This window comes from Peromyscus leucopus, chromosome 6 (genome assembly GCF_004664715.2).
Source record: "Peromyscus leucopus breed LL Stock chromosome 6, UCI_PerLeu_2.1, whole genome shotgun sequence".
NCBI lineage: Eukaryota > Metazoa > Chordata > Mammalia > Rodentia > Cricetidae > Peromyscus > Peromyscus leucopus.
Genome location: NC_051068.1, coordinates 82131133 through 82151570, shown reverse-complemented (window position 1 = coordinate 82151570; position 20438 = coordinate 82131133). Strand labels below are relative to the sequence as shown.

Below are 20438 nucleotides of genomic sequence, written 5' to 3'. Positions count from 1 at the left end.
TCTCAGAAGGCTTTGCAAAAGGAGGGTGAGATGTGATTACAACTTTAAAAAAACAAGGCATTCACCTTAAGATTGATGGGGGAAAGAAGTCTTCATGTCAGAGGAACCAGCCTGAGAAAAAACCATGTGAGAGTAAAATTATTCCTCGGAGCTAGAGACATATGTGGCCAAGTGACCAAAGATGACTCTTTGAGACCAGGCCACTCCAGAGATGGGGGGAGATACGGAGGGACTGAAAGACATTGAGTCACAATGAACAGAAGAAGGAAAAAGATCCTGATGTTGGCAGTATAATTAATAGATTCCTCCTGATTCACTTAGATTCATTCTCATGTACAGACAAAATGTGATTGTCTCCATAATGCATTTCTAAAAGCTTGGAGGGAAATCTAGGGCCCAGGTACACTAGCCTTTCCACCTCAGCTGGGTTTGGCAGTCCAGGAACAGGGGACCAGCTTGCCTTTGCATCATTCATGGGTCAAGCACCTGAAGTGCCTCCTGGCACAGAGTATAGAACCACTCAGCTAGCTGTCACAGAACAGGCCCCTCCTCTCCTGGCTAGGTAGCTGGATTGCCAGGCTGTACCCTGCTTCCCACTTCTCCCCACAACCAGGGGGCAGGAAGTTTAGCAGATTCCTTGAAGCGTGCGTAGGAAGGAGCAAGCCAACCTGCAAACCTGCTGCCTTGGGCTCCGTGAGGATGTTGAATGAAGCTGCAGCAGAGAGGCCCCAGTCTTCCATGGTTGGGTCATATCCCCCTTCAGGTCATTCTCAATGCACCCTGTCCATTTCCTGCTCAGATTTAAGGATTTTCGGGACTGCAGGGAAAGTCCCTAGGGACCAGCATTAGAAAGAAGGCAATCACATGAGATTGACATGAGTGGAGAGCACAGGAGAAAAGGCTGTGTCTTGTCCAGACCTCGAGAAGGGAGGGGGAGGGCGGTGGAGCCCTGGTTACTTTGCTGAAGACTGCGGAGCTAGCGCAGCCACAGCGCGACTGGGAAGAGAGCTAGCTAGCGGGGACGACCAGGCGGCCCGCTTGGGGGAAGGGAGGCGACGGCTCAGTGGGCCTCCAGGGTGTATGTGTCAGTGCTTGTGAGTGTGAGCGTGTGTTTGTGTGTGTGTGTGTCTGGCGGAGGGCCAGGGTGATTTCCCATAAACCACATGCCCCGCCAGCCCGCCCGCGCTTAAAAGGCTGTGCCGAGAGCTGGCCAGCGAAGCTCGGCCAGAGGAAAGTGAAAGTTCGCCTCGGTGCCCTCCGTGTTGCCGCTGCTTTCTGCATCCCGGGACAGCGGCGTGGCCCTCGGCCGGGGCGCAGGCTCTCCAGCCAGCAGTGAGTGAGGGAGCGAGCGAACTAGGGCGGCCAACACGCCGGGCCAGGACCCAGCTGCCCGTATGACCGCGCGGGGCGCCGCGGGGCGCTGCCCTTCATCGGTAAGCTGCGACCGCGCTGCGGGGCCCGGGCGGGCTAGGGCGGGAGCTCTGCAACAGCAGGCAGCTCGGCGGCGCGGCCCCTCGAGCGAGCGAGCGAGCGGACAGCCCCTGCACGCCAGCAGCTCAGGCGTCTGGGCCCTGGGCTCCGGCTTCCTAACAGCTTCTGCGCTAGGGTTGAGGCCCGCTGTAGTTGAGCAGCTACTCCTGGGGCTACAGCGCTTTGCAGGGTAAAGGGAAGGCTGCTCACCCCCATTGAACGGAGGAGAAGATTGAGCCACCCACAGGCAGGAGAGAGAGGTTCGCAGCAATTGGCACAGGCCCAGTGTCTGCCAGGATGATCAACCGGTTTCCAGGTACCGAGTGACAGAGACCCGAGTGTGGCATCATCCCCAGTAGGCATCTTCCTTTGACTGTTGCACATGTTTCTAGGCCCTAGTTGGGAGTGGGCCTTCTGGGTAGGGAAAATTTAGGGTCACTCAGCTTTAGAATGTCAGGACCTGTGCTGAGCAACCTGTTGTCAGAAGAAAAGCGAAGGGCATGCTGCTACTTGCTCCAGCCTATGGGCAGGAGCTGTTAGGGACTTGGGTGGCTGTTTGAGGGGAATGGGACCCCAGGGATGGCCTGAAGCTAACCCCGAATCTTCTTTTCTTGGAGAATTTGGTTCAATGGGGATGGGCTATTCTGGGCTCAGCGGCTACCCGAGGAGAGCAGAATGGGAGTTCACAGCTGCAGAGCTGCTGCTGGGCTGCGAGTAGTTTCCCCCAAAGTGGCAGCAGATGATGCCGTGGCTCCTAGAGAGTGCAGGGTGGCACTTTCAATGAACAGCAAGTGGGTTTGCTTCTGAGGAGAATGACAGGAAAAGTCTAGAGAGCAGGAGCAGAACATTTGAGGGGCAGGAGAGAGTTACAGGTGTTTGAGAGAGAAAAGTAGATCCAGAGGGAGGGAGGGCCCAGCTGAGGGAGGTGATGGGGTTAGGAGGAGAAGGAAAGAAGAGTTATAACAGAATCAACAAGCAAAAAGAAAGGCTAACAAGTTGGGAAAACAAGAGGAAAGAAGGTCAGAATCAGACAAGGTCAGTCGGAGGGTCCAATCATACCAGGTTTCTGCTTACTGATTGGGAAATGGAACGTGATGTCTTGAAGCATTCTGAGACTGCAGCGGTTTCCTTCCAGGGCTGCTCCCATAGTCAGAGGCTGAGGCAGTGGGTGGGAAGAAGAAGCAAGCCAGGAAGAGCCTGTCCAGCCAGATGTAAGCTACAGCATTAACCCTTTGTAGCACTAGGGTTACAGATCAAGGAGAGGTCCCCTTTGGTCATCTTTGAAGTTAGCCTCTCATCTGGTAGCTGTGCATTATTTCTGTGAATGCTTGAAATGCCACCAAAAGCCAGGTATCCCTGAGGTAATGTCTTCACCTTGCTATCTTCAAACATCAATGCCTTGAAGTGCCAGGATTGAGGTCTTCCTGAACGTCTCCATGCCCAGGTCCTTTCCGGCATACCATACACACCATTAGCTGGCAGCTGAGCGACAACCAGCTTGGGCCAGTTACCTTGTGCACAGTCATTTCCTTTACCAGGTCCTAAGTGTGAAGTTCTAAAGATCTGGGATGCTATTCAGGGCTAACTTTCCAATCGCCCAACAGTACCCAGCACAGTATCATCCATGGCTGTCTGCACCTTCTTCCACACTCTCCCTCTGAGGTCAGGCCAGGACCCTGTGCACCTCTGTCTGTCACCCTTTGAGGCCTCACTGAAGTCCCTCTTCCCTCCTCACTGTCTGGCCAATGCTGCTTTCCCTCCCTGGTGTGAACTGAGGAGGCTTTGGGCTTTGAGATGTAAACCAGTGTTGTTGTGGACTGTTTCATAGCCTCCCTGTGTTTTTTTACAATGTGCTCCTATTTGCAGCATTTGTCTCATCATCTGGACTATTGGGGCAGAGCCCAGATCTAGGAAGGTGCCAGGCATCACTCCACTCTGCCAGCATTTCCCTGAATTGGGGGACAGCAGCTGCCAGGATGATCAGGAGCTCCTGGGAGGCAGTCTTAGACCAGGGAAGGGAAGCCCAAGAGCCCCCTGCCTCAGACTGGCATCTCTTCGGATGCCCTATTGGAGCTGTAGGGATGAAAGGATCTTGGGGAGGAGAAAGGAAGGACCAAGTCAGGTGTCAGGAGCCAACCCTGTGGCTCTAGGAATGAGCCCCTGCTGGGCCAGGTGGGTGTGGACAAAAAGGAGAGAGCTTTGTGGTGGCTAGGGTTTGTTGACTAGATGAACTGCCTGGTGGGTCTCAGACAGGCAGATGTCAGCAGTCAAGCACACCACTGTCTCTGATTCGTCAGTTGGACTCTTCTCGAAATGGAAGTCCAAGGCTCCAGGAGGTCTCCACTTGGGTTGAGTTCCCAGTGAAATGGAGTTTGGCCCCAGTGTTTCCCTGTCGAGCCAGACCTGTGGACCCAGGTGGGAAGGAAGGCAGGACCCAGGGACAATGTTTCTGTTTGTAGTCTGAATATTAGTGTTTGACCACAAACTTGAAGCCAGCATACAAGGGATTTGTCTCAGCGTTAAAGCTGAAAGGACAGAAAACCCTACCCTCCAGGAGTTTCCCAGTCATTTAACTTACACAGATTGGCACAGCACTAGTATTATTAGTATCATTAGACATTCTCTGTAGGCTGGAGAGATGGCTCGGCATTTAAGAGCACTGGCTACTCTTGCAGTGGACCCAGGTTCAATTCCCAGCACTCACATGGTGGCTCACAACCATTCATACCCCCAGTTCCAGGGGATTCCAAGAAGCACGCATATGGTAGGCATACATGCATGCATGTAAAACATTCAAAAACACAGAACAGAACTAAATAAGCCTTTCTAAATTGTTTTTTAAAAAATAGTTCTGTGAGCTGGACAGTGGTGGCGCATGCCTTTAATCCCAGCAGAGGCAGAGGCAGGTGGATCTCTGTGAGTTTGAAGCCAGCCTGGCCTACAGAGTGAGTTCTAGAACAGGCAAAGCTACACAGAGAAACCCTGTCTCGACACCTGCCCCCCCCCAAGGTTCTGTGTTGTTGGGCTGGCCTGGGCTAACCTGGGAAGACTTCTTGGGAAAGATGGCGTTTGGTTTATTATCAAGGGAAGAGCAAGGTGGCGCCCTGGCTGATGAGAAATCTAAGTTGGAGAGTGCTGCACCCTGAGGTGTGAGGTATTACGAGAATAGGGCTTTGTTTCCTGTCCTTTGTGGGACATGGGGGTAGCTGAGGAGAAGAAGCACTGGAGAGACATGACTCCCTTCTGTCACAGACATGGCTGGGCCCCCGGCTGCTGCTGGTCTGTCTCCTGGTGAGCAGGAGCATTGCCAAGGAGGTGTCGGAACACTGTAGCCACATGATTGGGAATGGACACCTGCAGGTCCTGCAGCAGCTGGTGAGTATGAGACCTTTCCTTCTCCTCACTGAGGAAACTGAGGTAGCAGCCGGAAGGCAGAGTCAAAGAGAAGGTTTGCAGGAAATAAAGCTATCTGGATCATCGCTATCCTGATACTTCTCTCACTGATCTTCTCAAGGTGGGGACCTTGGGTTTCCCACTAACCCTGAAGCCTTGTCTGGGTCCCCTATAGGCAGTGGGTAGGGTGGGCTTCCGATTGGTTGCCTGAGTTAATGGTAGTCCAGGAATGTCCACTGTGGATTCTAAAAAGCTCCGTAACCCTGCTCTGACTCAGAGAATGCCTCCTTTGGGAAGTCAGCCCGGTCTCCCTGCTGGGTCCAGATGGTTTATCCAGCTCCTGGATAGCCAGATCCCCTGACAGCCTGGCACTAGCGCCCCACCCAAATTTAGATGGGAGGCTCCAGCCTAACTCCCAGTCTTCTACCTTCACTTCCTGACCCTTGCCCCTGGGGTTGGGGTGCCCTGCTCATCTGGGCCATGAAAAAACCCAGCTCTGATTCTAATAGGGTCAACCGAACCACCAACAATTCTAAATGCCATCCATCCAGTCAGGATCCAGTTGTTGTCATGGCCTCTGCCCCTCTCAGTAAAGAATTTATCAACAGGGTGTGGCACCAATGGATAAGGCCAGCTCAGAGCCCTGAACTTGGCCCTGGAGCTGAAGTTTCCAACCTCCCTCCTCAATACCACTCTTTTTTAGATGCAGCTTCCATGGCAGGCCAAGGTGCATGAGTGCCATGGTGTTCTCCGAGATTTAGAACTTGCTCCAGGGAGAGGCTGAGGCTAGAGATCCAGACTCCCCAGAGCTTGCCTGGACTCCACTTGAGCTCTTTTCATGATAGGGTATTGACCCCCTCCCAGAAAAGATTCCATCCTATATTTTCCTAAAGATAATTCCTCCTTATAGCAGCCTGGATGTGTGATTTCACAGATCAAAGTATAAGGGGTTTTGTTTGTTTGTTTTAATCCCTCTGGACATTTGGAAGACACAGCTGTCCCCTAGCTGTGGCTGTCTTTCCAGCATTGTCTTAGGGAGGTAGATAAAATTAAAACCTCATTCACCCCAAACCAGGGTCCCATTCTGAAGCTGAGCTGACCTACAGGTACCATGTAATCACTGGTCTGTTCTGTCTCACAGATCGACAGCCAAATGGAAACCTCATGCCAGATTTCCTTTGAATTTGTAGACCAGGAACAGGTGGTAAGTAGCAAGTGTTTGCAAGGTCCAGGTGTGTAGTGAGTACTCACTGCCTGCCCCAGGGTGGTCGCATGGGGCAGCATGAAGGCAGCAGAAAACCTAGAGCAGGACAGGATCAGCGTGTGAGGGGCCCTGGGCACTCAAGTGCCAAGTACCAGTGGGCAGGGGCCAGAGTTTAAGTCCTTTGCTGATTCCTTCCTTTGACCTGATATCTATCAGGCGCTTGCTAAATGTTAGGCACATTCCCCAGTTAATTTAACAGTATCACTCTGAGGTCCACAAATATTTCTTATCACCCACATAGAGATTAAGGAGCATATCACTTAATCATAGTTAAGTGATAGAGGACTAATTTGAACCCAGGAATGTTATACCATGTTTTGTTTTAAAGAAGATCACTCCTCCATCCACTAACCACAGACAGGAAGGCAGTCTAGCCTAGCTTCCTACTTGACACCTGACCAACCAGCCACCTAGTGCAGCTAAAGCTGGCAGCACCTTAGGGTGCTGTCCTCCATCCTCCCCATCAGCCTTCAGGGGCTTCCTTCCCGGACTTCCCTGAGTCTAGGGCACTCTTCGTCTTACCACTAGGGGGAGCTCTCTGAAACCCCAAAGCCTTCACTTCTGTCAGGAACTCCGTGGCTCCAAGAGAGAGAGCCAGGGCAGTCTAGATCCAAATCTCCAGTCCCTACCCCCACCATATTCTCACCTCCCTTCTCTGCTTCATTCTGCTTCCCAGCTTTTGCGTAAGTTCTTCGTGATGTCTGCCATACCTTTCCATGCCCCCCACTGTCCCCTGGGCCACACCTTTCTGGAGATCTGTGTGCCTCAAGAAGAACAACCAGTCTGTCCAGAATTGCTTCCATCTCTGAGCTCGCATGCACTAGACCCATGCACCTCTGTGGAAATGCCATGGCCTGCATCGCCACAGGGCCTCAGTCATTCACTCTCTTACTCCTGCACTTGAACAATGACATCTATTTACTGGATCAGGCACTAGAGATACAGAGATAAACGGAGTTTCTGTCTTTGAACCAACTACTGTATCCTTGGAGGATACAGCCCCTTCAAGTCCTTAGTATCTCTATATTCTGGAGGACTTGAGGGGGCTGTATGGCAAAGGACTTTTGTGAAAGTAAGCTGAAAGGAAAAGAGAAAAGGCTGAGGGCCAGAGAGGCTAAAACTCACCCTTCCTGTGTGTATCCATCCTGACCAAAGCCTCATTTAAGAGACCCAAAGCTCTCTAATCAGAACCCACCTTTCTTTCCTCTAGCCCAAGTCTCAGTTACGGTTGGTTTAAAGAAAGAATACAAGACAAGCCAAGGTTATCCTCACACCAGGAGGTGTGTCCCTCCTCACAAGCGCAGGATGGCAGACCGCAGCCCTCCATCTGCCTAGGGTGGTGGTCCTCTCATAGAAAGCATGGGTTCCCAGGCCACTTCAGCCAGGCCCTAAGCCCTGTTTCCTGTATTCCAGGATGATCACGTTTGCTACCTTAAGAAGGCTTTTTTTCTGGTGAAAGAAATAATTGAGGACACCATGCGCTTTAAAGACAACACCCCCAATGCCAATGCCACCGAGCGGCTCCAGGAACTCTCTCTGAGACTGAAGAGCTGCTTCACCATGGATTATGAAGAGCAGAACAAGGTAGGATGCTTCTGGGGCTAGAGCGCCAGGGGAGAGGCAGAGGGAGGCTGTGGAGGTCACACCCTGCCCTCATATGCTTGCCTTGCCTGACTCTCGCTCATTACTCTCTCACCCATTCATTTCTTTATTCCATCCACCTTCGCCAAGCACTCATTAGACAGAAGGCACAGTGCTGGACTCTGATGAAATCCTTGGAGCAAGAAATTCCTGGTCCCCACTCTTACAAAGCTTATAGTCAAGTGAGGTAGGCAGCTGTTGAATGATGGATGGCATCTGTGAATATAACCAGAAGGACTGTTCATCCATTTAGCAAAACCTTATCGAGTGACCACTGTGTATCAAGTGCTCTTCTGGACAACAGGAAGTAGCTGTGATCAAAGAAGGCAAAGATCCCCACAATCATGAAGACACAGGGGAGGGGAGGGGAGGGGAGGGGACTGCGACAGTTGAAATACAAGCATGTGAATGGATGGTGGTGATAGCGGCACTGGAGAAGAGGAGAGCAGGGGAGGGGAAAGCTGAGTAGATGGCTGAGAGGAACAGGAACCTGAGCCAGAGTGCAGAGGGAATGCTGACTTAACAAGGATGCAGAGGGGAAGAGAGAAGGCAGGGGCTAGACAGACAACTTCGGAGCTCCAGCACAAGTAAGAGCAGTAAGAGCCACGGCTGGTGGGTGATCAGAAGCCCTAGGGTGATCAGAAAGGTTTGTATTCAGGGATTCAAAGGGACTCAGCATGGCCCAGGCATGGGATGTGGAGTCTCTGCCTCCGAGAGGAAAGTCAGGAAGCATATCATTCAGGGTGTCAAAGATGTGGGCTTTTAGTCTTAAATCTCAAAGAAGCCACCATAAACTAGTGAATGATACAATGTCACTTATGACGTCAGACTGTTCTGGTGATGGGCTGGAGAGTAGGCTATGGAGAGCAAGAATGGAGATCAGGAGAGCAGCAGGAGGCTCAACCAAGCTAGCAATGGCAGGGGCTTGATTCAGAGTGGGGCAGGAAAACGGAAGGTGACTGGATGCTATCCCCCCAGACAGATAGGACTCGGTGCTTTCCAGGATAGAAAGGGAGAGAGTGAGTCAGGACGTGTTCATCTGGAGCCCCTGGAGAGTTCATTGATGTCAAAATAAGGATGACCACAGGCAGAGGAGCTCAGTTTAGTGTGGGGCACATCAGACGGACAGCTACAGGAGGTTATGATTGTGACTGCTGGATACATAGATGCTGTTTGTGGAGCCACAGAACTGTACAACTGAGAAGAGGTCCAGGACCCTGGATGAGGAGCGCCTGAAGTAGGAGGAAAACAGAGGGCAGCACCTCAGGGTTTCCAGACAGAAGGAGCCAGCACTTCATCAAATGAGGCTGAGAAGACAAATACATTGAGGGATGTAAAGTGCCCATTGGTCCGTTTGATTTGGCAACATGGCGACTGCTGTTGGAGGCAGATCAGGGAGAAAAGAAAGAGAGGAAATAGAGACCACATGGTGGAGGAACTTGCCCCCAAAGGGAACAGAAAACCAGATTATCTGGACTGGCTGTTTGGTTGAGGAAGGGGTGGTCCTTTACTATGCAGCATTAAATCTATGCTTTCCCAACATTAAAGTGCCAGTAAATCACCCGAAGAGTTTGTTTAAAATGCAGAGTCCCAGCATACACCCTAGAGACTCTACTTCCCTGGGCCCACGGGCCTGGGAATCTGCATTGTGAGAAGCTGCCCCAGCAGTGGTTGAAATAGAGGGCCTCAGGCTCTCTTGGATTGGTGACTATTCACCCAGTGCATGCGGAGGGTGCCTCAGCTCAGGGACCCAAGTCCAGCCTCACCACTCAGAAGAGGATTCTGAGCTCCCAACCCAGCAGGCACCTCCATTTTGAGAAAGCTGGGGTGTCAGGGTTCCAGGTGAGAATGCCTGGCTTCTTTTACAACATGTAAGGTCAGGTTTGAGACCAAGAGCTTTATAAAGACACATGCAGGACTGAGCCAGCTGGCCTGCCATACCAGCTCCTGGGAGAGGCTGGGGTATTGTCCTGACATCACAGACAAGAAGATGAGTCCAAACAAAGCAGTGCCTCGCTGCTGAGTGGAGAAGCTGAGGCCGAGTCTTTTCATTCATTTGTCTAGTAACTGTTTATTACAAGCCTGCTATAGGCAGGCTGGGAAGACACAGTGACGTAATCAAGGACTTTATAGTAGCCTTGGAAAACCTATTGTTCTTCCCTGAATAGCCGGCTCAGAAAGTTTAAGGGAAAACTTGGCATTCCGGAAATAGGCTGTAGATGATACTGTCATCACATATAGCACAGCTTGCTGTGAACGGTGGGGTGAGCCCAGAGCAGAACCCTGAGGCACTGCAGTATTTAGAAGGAACAGTCTGGCACAGGGCCTGAAGGAGCAGCCGGTGAGGTGGGACGAACCCAATAGGGTGTGGCTTCTCAGAGCTGCAGTGCGTGTGAGCATCTGGACACACTGCAGAAGAGAAAAACCACTCAGCAGGCAGACCAGGGCATCCTTGGCACTTCCTCCAAAACGTGGCACCAGCCAAGGAGCTCCTCTCCTCTGGCTTCCCCAGGTCTGTTCTCTATACCGCAACAAGATGATTTTTCTAAAATTCAAGTCTTATACCATGATCCACCTTCTGAGCAAATTTTCAGTTTCCTATTGGCTCAATAGACAAAACTACAAGTTCCTGGCAGGGTCAACAAGTCCCTGGCCTTGGCAGGACTCTCTGCAACTGCATCTCTTGCCAATTTCCTCCTAGGTGGCGGTACTGAAGCCACTCCAGCCTTCTCTCAGTCTTTCGGCATTTCGTGCTTTCCTGCCCCAGGACCCTTGCACGCTCTATCCTCCCTAACCCCAGCCCCTTCTCTTCCCTTGCTCACTTTAGCTGTCCCTGTGGCAATCTTCTCCCTGGGCTCTCATTTAGCGCTCTTTTGTAACTCACCTTCGGATGGATGGCTCAGGACACTCCTGTAACAATGTGTTCAGTGCTAGTTTCTGCTGCACTCAGTGCCCAGCTTGGCCGGGAACCACTTCTCTTTTGTTTGTTGCATGATGCCCAGGTAAATGACCATACCCGTGGCACTTGATTGTGTGTTAGATGGATCTAACAGAGGTAATAGTGAGAGGAGGCCCATGCTCAGGCTTACCAAAGGGGCTCTGCTCTTCTTTTAGGCCTGTGTCCGAACTTTCCGTGAGACTCCTCTCCAGCTGCTGGAGAAAATCAAGAATGTCTTTAATGAAACAAAAAATCTCCTTGAAAAGGACTGGAATACTTTTAGCAAGAACTGCAACAACAGCTTTGCTAAGTGCTCCAGCCCAGGTAAGCATAGGGGCCAGCTACAGGGAGGGTGAGATAAGGGGCTAGGGAATCCCAGAGGCAGCCTGGCTGCTAACTGTGTCTCTGTGTGTTTTATGTACTTATGTGGCTTCATGTACCGCAGGGCCCCGGGCACATGTCTTTGCTGACATGTGTGTGCATGTACACTGACTTATGCCTGCATGTACTGTCTCACTGCCTCACTTGATGTGGCAGCATCAAGAAGGCTCGTGCTGGTGGCTGTGATGGTAGTGAGAGGGAAAGGGGACCTTTCTCAGAAAGCCATGTAGGCATGGTGGCTTCCCCCTCGGCTCCGCAGACTGGCTGGATAAATGGGGATTCCATGGAAAGAGCAGGTGCTCCATCTGGCAGTCAGGGTCCTTGCTCCAGGAGCCCTGCTGCAAAACACCAGGACACCCTGGCTCCAGAAGTCCCCAGGATGCCTTGGATGTCCCCTCAAGGGATAAGGCTGAATTTGAAGTCTGAACATCGTTCAAACTCTCTCTACCTGTGCACTCTGCGTGTCCTCATCTCTGCGTCCTGTGCCACATGTGTCCTCCATTCAGCCTCACTCCCCAAAGCAGGGGCTGAGGTCCTGCAACGGGACAATACTCAAGTCCGGTCTTAGTGCTTCAATCCCAAAGTCCCAAACTTTGACTGCTTCCCGGCCCCAGCCTTCTGCCTGTGGCTGTGACTGTGGTGGTCGGCTCCTGGCTGTGCATGAAGCCAGTGTCTTGGGGGCTTCCAAGTGTCCTGGGTTAATCCAGGAGCTATTGCTCAGTCCCCTGGCCTGGCTGCTGCTTACCCTTGGCTTGGCTCCCAGACAGCTAGAGCGCCAGTACACTGTCCTGTGGTCTTCCTCGAGCCCTCTTCTGTTTGTCTGTACCTTGCTTTTGGCTCCCTGCCCATGATACCCTGCTCCCTCCTTGTCCATATCGCTCCCTCCTGCCTGAGTTCTGTGTCGTGATCATTTATTGCTGTCTTGCCCTCTCTCCAGCCCCAGGGCTGGGTTAGAAAAAGAGGGTCCCCTTCCCATGCCCCAGGGCCATACCCCCTCTTGCCCCTCTGGGGGAGCTGTGCTAGAGGCTGGTGACTCTATCTCCTCCCCATCTTTCTCTCTCCCCTTCTCTGTGGTTCTTTCAGATGTGGTGACCAAGCCTGATTGCAACTGCCTGTACCCTAAAGCCACCCCTAGCAGTGACCTGGCCTCTACCTCCCCTCACCAGCCCCCTGTCCCCTCCATGGCCCCTCTGGCTGGCTTGCCTTGGGATGATTCTCAGAGGAGAGAGGGCAATTCCCTCTTGCCCAGTGAGCAGCCCCTTCGCACAGAGGACCCAGCCAGTGCCAAGCAGCGACCACCCAGAAGCACCTGCCAGAGCCTCGAGTCACCAGAGACCCCGGACCATGAGGACGGACTCACTGAGGGTTCAGAGCCTCATCCTTCTGCAGAGGCTCCTATCCCAGGTGTGGAAGACATCCTCGACTCTTCACCGGGCACTAACTGGGTCCTAGAAGAAGCTTCTGGAGAGGCTAGTGAGGGTTTTTTGACCCAGGAAGCAAAGCTTTCTCCCTCCAAGCCTGTAGAAGACAGCATCCAGGCAGAGACAGACAGATCCAGCGACCTTTCAGCATCTTCTCTACTCCATAAATCAACAGAGGACCAAGAGCCAGCAGAAACAGGCACCCCATTGCCAGAGGTGAACACTATGAGACCTACTGGCCAGACGCAGAATCACACTCCTGAGAAGACAGACAGTTCATCTATGCCACCTGGAGACCACCAGGAGCCAGGATCTCCCCACATTTCGACACTGGCTCCCCAGGGCCTCAGCAACCCAGCCACCCCCTTTGCTCAGGCACTGATTCCCAGAAGCCACTCTTGGGGCATTGTGCAGCCCCTTGGGGAGTTTGAGGGCAAGAGAAGTACCAGGGATCGAAGGAGCCCCACAGAGCTGGAAGGACGACCAGCAAGTGAGAGGGCAGCCAGGCCTGTGGCCCATTTTAACTCCATTCCTTTGACTGACACAGGCCATGAGACGCTGCCTAGGGGATCCTCTGACCCCCAGATCTCTGGGTTTGTCTTCCATCTGCTGGTGCCGGGCATCATCCTGGTCTTGCTGGCTGTTGGGGGCCTCCTGTTCTACAGGTGGAAGCGGAGGGTAAGGAGAACCCCAGGAGAGGGGGGCATCCTATGGGGCAGGTTCCAACAGGCTCTACAGTTGCTGGGGGGTGGGAATGACAACCCAAATGGTAGACAGTGGTAATGAAATGTTGCTTCAAGAATCAGGAGGTGCCAGATGTAGTGATGGCGCATGCCTTTAACCCCAGCAATCCAGAGGCAGAGGCAGGAACATCTCTGTGAGTTTAAGGCCAGCCTGATCTACATAGCAAGTTCTAGGCCAGCCAGAGCTATATAGAGAGATCTTGTCTCAAAAACAAATGAACAAACACATAAGTAAATAATAAAATCAAGAGGTCTCCAGCCTCAAGATCATTGAGAGGGGACGAGAACAGAAAGATGTAGAAAAGAGAACTCCTGAACAACCAAGTAGGAGAGGGAAGGAAGAGGAAGGGAATGTAGTTCTGGGAGCTTGGGGGCCCACAGGTTGTTTTCCTCATGGGAGGGGACAGGAGAAGGAACACTCATCCTCAAGAGGCCCAGGAGTCTCCCTCAGCTGTGCATGCATTGGAGTAGCTAGAGGAATTCTTGCAACTCTCTCAGTAATGCTTGGGGGCATGCCAGCACCTCAATGAGATATCTCTTTCTTGTCACCAGAGCCATCGAGAGTCTCAGACATTGGATTCTTCTGTGGGGCGACCAGAGGGCAGGTGAGAAGTTGGAGTGAGGCTGTGGGAGGCACTGGATATCTGTCTTGGGACCTGTTTCCCCTCTAGATTGGAGGAGGGGCTTCTCTCCCTTGCCCTAATGAACAAGAGCTGCAGAGCAGGGTGGGTACCAACAAAGAAGGGCCTCTCTTCTTTCCACGACAGCTGGGCTTCCTCCTGATTTCTTCATAGAGCTGGGCAGTTCTAAATCTCATGGAGATGGAACCCATGTGCAGGGTTTGGGACAAGCTAGGAAGTCCCCTCAGTCCCATGCTCCTGCCAAAGTCTTATGTCAGCCCTGTGTTCTGCCTGCAGCCCCCTGACCCAGGATGAGGACAGACAGGTGGAACTGCCAGTATAGAAAGGATTCCAAGGTAAGGCTCTGATTTTGACGTCTCTATTCCTTAAAAAGAACCATCTCCAGTCACCCTCCCCCTGTTGCAGAAGCCACCAACTCCCAGGAGGCCCACACATTTGACTTCCTCTCCTCTATCCCACTCCCATTTTCATTCATTCTAGCTAGGCCCCTCCCTTCCAGGCCTCAGGTCTCCCCTTGCTCCTGCACCCCCTCCCCCACGGAGACTAGTTACTGCACCCTCTGCTTTATGTTTCTATCTTGCTGTTGACACATTCAATCCCAAAGCAACCACATTCCTCCTCCTCTAATGAGGCTTTTACAAGGTCTTTACCACCCTGGGGAATTTTCATTAGCCTCTGCATGGCCGCCAGCCCCTTTAAACACAAGTACTCCCAGCTTGGTGCTGAGCCCTGAACTTCTCAGCATCCACTTCTTGCCAGACTGTGTCTCATCTCGTCTTGCTCCCCAGCTAAGGTTATTGCTGCCTTCCTGTTTTAGAATCATGGTGCCATAGAGATTTAGTCTTGGGAGAGCTGTCAAGAGGTCATTTGGCCTAGTGTCCCAGCCTAAAAGGGCCCACTCTGCATCCCCAACAGGGAGTCAGCCAGCTCCTGGTCACACATTCCCAGTTCCAGGCAAGTTCCCTGCATGCCGTCAGTTCCCCCTGTACACCCAGGATTCCTTCCTTATGCAGGCAATGCTGCCTTCCCTTCTCCCCTTGCCCAGCCAGCCCGTTCATCCCATGAGGCCTGATATTTAAGGTTCATGTCCCCTTTAAGAATTCTCTGTGTTAAGTGTGGCCAAGCCCTTCAAACATTCATTATATGATATGGTTTTCAGACCCCTCACCATCCTGGACACACTCGTTTGTCAATGTCCCTCTGAAAATGTGGCGCCCAGCCCTGGACACAGTACTCCAGATGTTGTCTGCCCAGCTCAGAGTACAGTGGGACTGTTGCCTTCCTTGATCTGGACAGTACTCTTCTACTCGTGCAGATTAAGATCACATTAGTTTTAACAGCTGCATCATATATTGTCATATGTTGAGCTTGTGGTCTATTAAAAACCCCAGTTCTATTTCCCGTCAGCCTCTATCCAGCAGACCTTCACCATTCCATACTCGGACAACTTAACCTTTTTAGCCAAAGTGTAGTTTATGCTCACCTTTGTCAAAACTACTTATTGCTCATGCCCTGAGCCTACTGAGAGTGTTTAACTCTAATTTGGTCACTTTATAACTCCTGGTTGTGTCCCCTGCATATTGATGAGTGTCATTTGTTGTCCACGCCCACAATGTTGATGAAGATGTGACCCATATTCTTCCTCTCTAAACCCTGCCCACACCAGCCTATCGGGAAGCTTTCCTTCCTGAAGTCTCCACATCCCTCTAGTTGTTCTTTTAATTCATACCCCTTCTGCTCTTTTGTATATGGCTAATACTATATCAATTTGCACACATTTGGATGTTGTTTTTATGTATTTTAAAATCATATTTCATGCGTGTATATATACATTTTGGCACTACTAAGATTGTAAGCCCCTAGAGGGCAGGAACTATCTTCCACTTTTTCTGTACTTCATTTATCATCCTGGACTCAAGTACAGACAGGGACTCTCTATTCTTGCCAAAAATTCAGTAAATGCTGCCTGGCTGGTGATTCAGACCTGAATCACCAACTAACCCTGGCTAGATTTCTCTAACTGACCAGCCTTCTGGCTGACCAATTAACCAGCTCGTTGGCTGACTTGACTACTCAACCAACTAGCTGGTAACTGTTAACTGACTAGTTCTTCATTGGTGAGCTGACTGGATAACTAGTTGGCAGAATGCTTAGTTGATTTGCTGACTGATTGGATGACAAACTAGTTGTGTGACCCATTCAAATTCCCAGTTACACCCATTGCCACACGTAAGCAAACTGCCCATGCATAGGAGGATGAGTCTGGACCCCTGGATGAATCTGACAGATGCTCAGAACCAGGGAAATGGATTTGGATAAAGGCAAGCAGCAACCCATATCTAGAATCCTGGGGTCCCACTTGGCAGTATGGTGGATAGAGATGGGCGAAATGAACTAGCTGGCTCATTGGAACGGCTCAGAGAAGGACCCAGAGCCCCTCAGAACTGAATCAGAGAGTAAAGGTTGCTGGGGACTTTGGGGCTCAGTGCTGTGCCACCTTATCAAGGGCTACCAGTTCTCTTCCTCCTGCCATCTGTATGGACTTGCCCTCTGCCCTGAGCTCTCTGTGTTCCGGTTGTCCTTTTCCTGACTCCTAACTCTCAGACCTGCTCAAGATTTCAAATTTCCTACTTCAGGATTTCAAGATTTTGCTCAATGGGTCCAGGTCTATTGGTCCCTAAAGCCAGGCTCCAGGAGCCTGTGGGAACTGAGTGCCTGGGTCCAGACTGAGCGGTACTCTGAGGAGATGAGTGGAACACACGGAAGTGGAGACTGAGGGAGGGACACGGAGCTGCAGAAAACTCAGGCCCTCAGCCCCAGGGAGCTGGGAGCTGGGTCACAGGCTAGGGCATGCCCTCTATGGCCTTCTTCCCTAATGGGCCTGGCAGAGCCTGTGGCCTGGCTGTACCAGCATGGCTCATGTCCAGTTTATAGTTCCCCCTTGTTTCCTCTCCAGAGCATGGGAATGGGCTGGGAGCCAGAGGCTGTAGGTCTCATCTTCCTTCCTTACCCAACAGAGGCTTGACCAGTGGGGGTATGGACATTGGGGGGAGGCACCACATAGGGTCCAAAGTCAAACTGCTGGATGGAGTCCAGGGGATTTCTGCTGTGGAACAAAGCGTTCTGAGGATGCTGGGCAAGGGGACAAAGATGGGGGCGGGGTAGGGAGAGGGCAGGGCCTTGGCTCCCATGGATGATAAGAGGCAAGTCCCTTATCCCATCTGGGAGGAGGCTGGGCTACTCAGGATGAGCATGCCTGTTGACAGGGTGAGCCCTCCCTTTTCCTAGCATTTGCCTCTAGCCTCTGTCCCACAAGCCCAAGTTCTTTCTGTTCATTTGCCTTTGCCCAAATATCTTCTGTGCAGACCCCCTCTGAGGAATGGTGTGGAGATGGATATGAAAAATTCTTTGTTGGAGTTGGCAGAAATCACCCTTAGTTCAACTGGTCTAAGACTAGTGAGATGATGGCCTTACCTGAAGAGGGGCCTAGTAGGAACACTCAAGACCTTATCCCCTGTTCCCATATGCTTAAGCAATAAGCCCTCACTCTACCTCTTGGCCTAGACCTCCTCCAGTCCTGTTCCCTCATTTTGTGGTTACTGGTCCCCCAGGAGGAGAGGTAGGAGGTGAGGCCAGTCTGGCCAGAGGCTTGGACTACTGCCAGGCAAAGCTGCCTGGTTTCTCTGTGGTGTCTGGGGTGGCCTAGAAGGCCAGGGAAAGGACCAGAGGAAGTCTTGCCTGAAGCCGGCCAAGAGCCCACAGGAATGTCAAACCTCCCCAAGCATGTCCTCAGCGACCCTCCCCACACTCGCAATTGCTGACCAGCCTTCTTCTCTTCTCTTCTCTACAGCTGGGCACACAGGACTATCTCTTTATGGAAGGAGACATTATGGGAATGTCCACCACCACCCTCTCCTGCCATCTTCCTGGAAACGTGGCCTGCTACTACCAGAGCTCCTGCCTACCAAGACTGGATAAGAGCAGCCTTGATGGGGTCTTTCTATTTTAACCCTAGACTCTCAACTAACTGAGAGGGGGCTGGAGGACGCCCCTAAACTGTCACTATTTATTGTGGGCCCTGGAGGCTCTCTGCACTCGAGGAAGGCCAGCGAGCTAGCTCAGGACCCTTCCCCTCAGGAGCTGCACCCTCCTCTCAAAGCCAGAAGTTGGCAAGGGACCTGCCTGCCTGTATGGCACATGAGAGACCAGGGCACACAAGAAGGAGCAGAAGAGCCTGTGCCCAGAAGACCCACTGGTGCCAAGGAATCCAACAAGGACAGGCAGGGACCTGTTTCCCAAGAGGGAAGCCTGAGATTCACAGGGCGGGACAGCATCTGCCCGATTTCCCGTAAAGGCATAAAGGCATGCAGCCTAAGGGACGGGAAGAGGAGGCCTTTGGCGGCTTGTGCTGACAGCTTAAAGGGGTCTACACCCTCAACTTGCCTAAGTGCCCTCAGCTGATAGCCAGGAAGGAGGGGGAGACCAGCCCTGCCTCAGGACCTGTCTGACCTGGCTCATGATGCCAAGAGGAGGACCAAGCTCTAGCCTCGTCTCCTCCTACCCACAGCCCCTGCCAGAGTTCTTTTGCCCAGCAGAGGCACCCCTCATGAAGGAAGCCATTGCACTGTGAATATTGAACCTGCCTGCTGAACAGCCTGTCCCATCCATCCCCATGAGTGACCATCCGTCCGAATGTTCTCCCACCCCCTTCATCCTCTCCTCAGCTTCCTGCACTGAGCTGGCCTCACTATCGACTGAGGGAGCGCCGAAGCCCCGACCTTCCCCTGCCTAGGCCTTTGATTGCCCAGGGTGGAGCCGTGGGAGAACTGCCTGGGCTACCAGCCAGAGCTGGTCTTTGGGCTGTGTTCCTTGCCCAGGTTTCTGCATCTTGCACTTTGACATTCCCAGGAGGGAAGTGACTAGCGGAAGGGAGAAAGGAAGGGGAGGCAGAGGCAGAAGGGCCACAGGCAGAGCTCTGAATGGAAATGGGTCTTGAAAATATGCGTGTGCCCAAGGTGAAAGCTGACGTCCATACTCTAACCTGTCAGCCAGCCTCCGTCCCCATTGCTCCCAGCCTGGGGCTGGGCAGGTTGTCCTGTCACGAGCTCCTGGGACTGAGCTCCATGCTCCAGCCCCACCTCTTCTGGCCTTTTTTCTCCAGACCTGACCCAGGTAGGCAGGGACACCCTCCCAGTCTCACCCACCCCACCCTGCCCTCTCTAGCCAAGCAAGGCAGCTCCAGAGAGAAATCAGGAACCGGGCTGTCTACTTCCAGCTCTGTTGTGTGGCCCTCTTCCCGGGGCCAGGCCTTGTCGGTGGCGCTGAGGCCTGGCCACGGGTGGCAGGGCTCTCACTTGCCCTTGGTCTCTTTATGCTGCTGTGTCCCCCTTTCCTGCCCTCCTTGGCTACTGGGTCTGTAACCTTTCAGGCAAGGCGGGGAGGGGGGGGTCTGTAGGCCCCACCACCCTGTCCTGAGACAGCAGAGGGAAGGACACTGGAGACTTTCTTGTGGGGCTTACTTAGCCTTCTAGTTACAGACTATTTCCATGCTAGAAAATACATATTTTAAAATAGAAGGAAAAACACAGAAAAAAAAAAAGGCATTCTCCTACCCCTCTACCTTAAACATGTATTATTAAAAACAGAAGAGCAAATCCAACCCATTGCAAGAAGCTCTTTGTGGGCACCTGGCTGCATCAGAGCAGGAGGAGCTCCGAACCCACCTTTGGAGCCTCCGCCGCCGCCGCCACCGCACAGGAACCCCTTCTTTCCTCTAAGAAAGCCCGGAGAGAACATTGGCTCACAGACTGTGAGACTGCATTTTTTTATACTTGGAAGTGAATTATTTTATATAAGGTCATTTAAATATCTATTTAAAAAATAGGAAGCTGCTTTTATATTTAATAATAAAAGAAGTGCACAAGCTGCCACGTGTGAGTCATGGGAAAAGTTGCTTCTGGGGTGTGGGTGGCAACAGTAGGGGGAGGGTAGCAACTGCTGGGTGAACCTCCACTCTGAGATTTTTCCAGGGTGCACGGAGAAGGGCTTCTCCGGATTTCAGTCTTGTTACTAAAACCCTCTGTATTGTTGGTGTCCAAAGGCGTTCATCTGCATATCTGTTTAATAGGAAAAGGGCAGAAAGCAGCCAAACCTCAGGCCTGGCTACTACCCCCCACCCTGCCGCCTCAAGCCCAGCCCAGCCTGGGAAAATGACTGGTTGGGCTCTTTCCAAGGGCCCAAGGGGTCTGCGAGGAGGAATCTCCTGGACCACTGATCCTGCTGTCCAGGGGAGAGAGAATTGGCAGGTCCAGTGGGGTGCTGAGGTATGTAGATGCTGTAGGCTGGAAAGCGGACAAGCCTAGCACGGAGGGAACCTGCAGTTTATGAGCAAAGCCTCAGACCTGTTCTTACTAGAAGTGGAGGGAAACCCAAAGATGTGGACTTCCACGGAGAGAGGTCTGCAGGATAGACCAGAGCAAGCGAAGGTCCCGGTGGGCACAAACAGCCACCCGCTTGGCAAAACCGAGGCAACAGGGGCCTTCCTGT

General features: G+C 52.3%; 1 protein-coding gene across 3 annotated transcripts; it reads left to right on the top strand.

The window, feature by feature from the left end:
- The first annotated feature begins 704 nt into the window (after positions 1-704).
- Positions 705-19829, top strand: Csf1 (colony stimulating factor 1). 3 transcript variants are annotated; one of them, XM_028879418.2, is made up of 9 exons: positions 705-1433; positions 4723-4845; positions 6005-6067; positions 7541-7711; positions 10883-11030; positions 13056-13186; positions 13804-13856; positions 14169-14227; positions 17743-19829. In XM_028879418.2, the coding sequence occupies exons 1-8, from the start codon at positions 1395-1397 to the stop codon at positions 14212-14214; spliced, it is 774 nt and encodes a 257-aa protein (XP_028735251.1). In that variant the 5' UTR covers positions 705-1394; the 3' UTR covers positions 14215-14227; positions 17743-19829. The 3 variants fall into 3 exon arrangements, with proteins under 3 accessions (XP_028735251.1, XP_028735250.1, XP_028735249.1); XM_028879417.2 differs by lacking the exon at positions 17743-19829 and adding an exon at positions 15052-15669 and having other exon boundaries at positions 721-1433; positions 12171-13186; XM_028879416.2 differs by having other exon boundaries at positions 722-1433; positions 12171-13186.
- Positions 19830-20438: the final 609 nt, after the last annotated feature.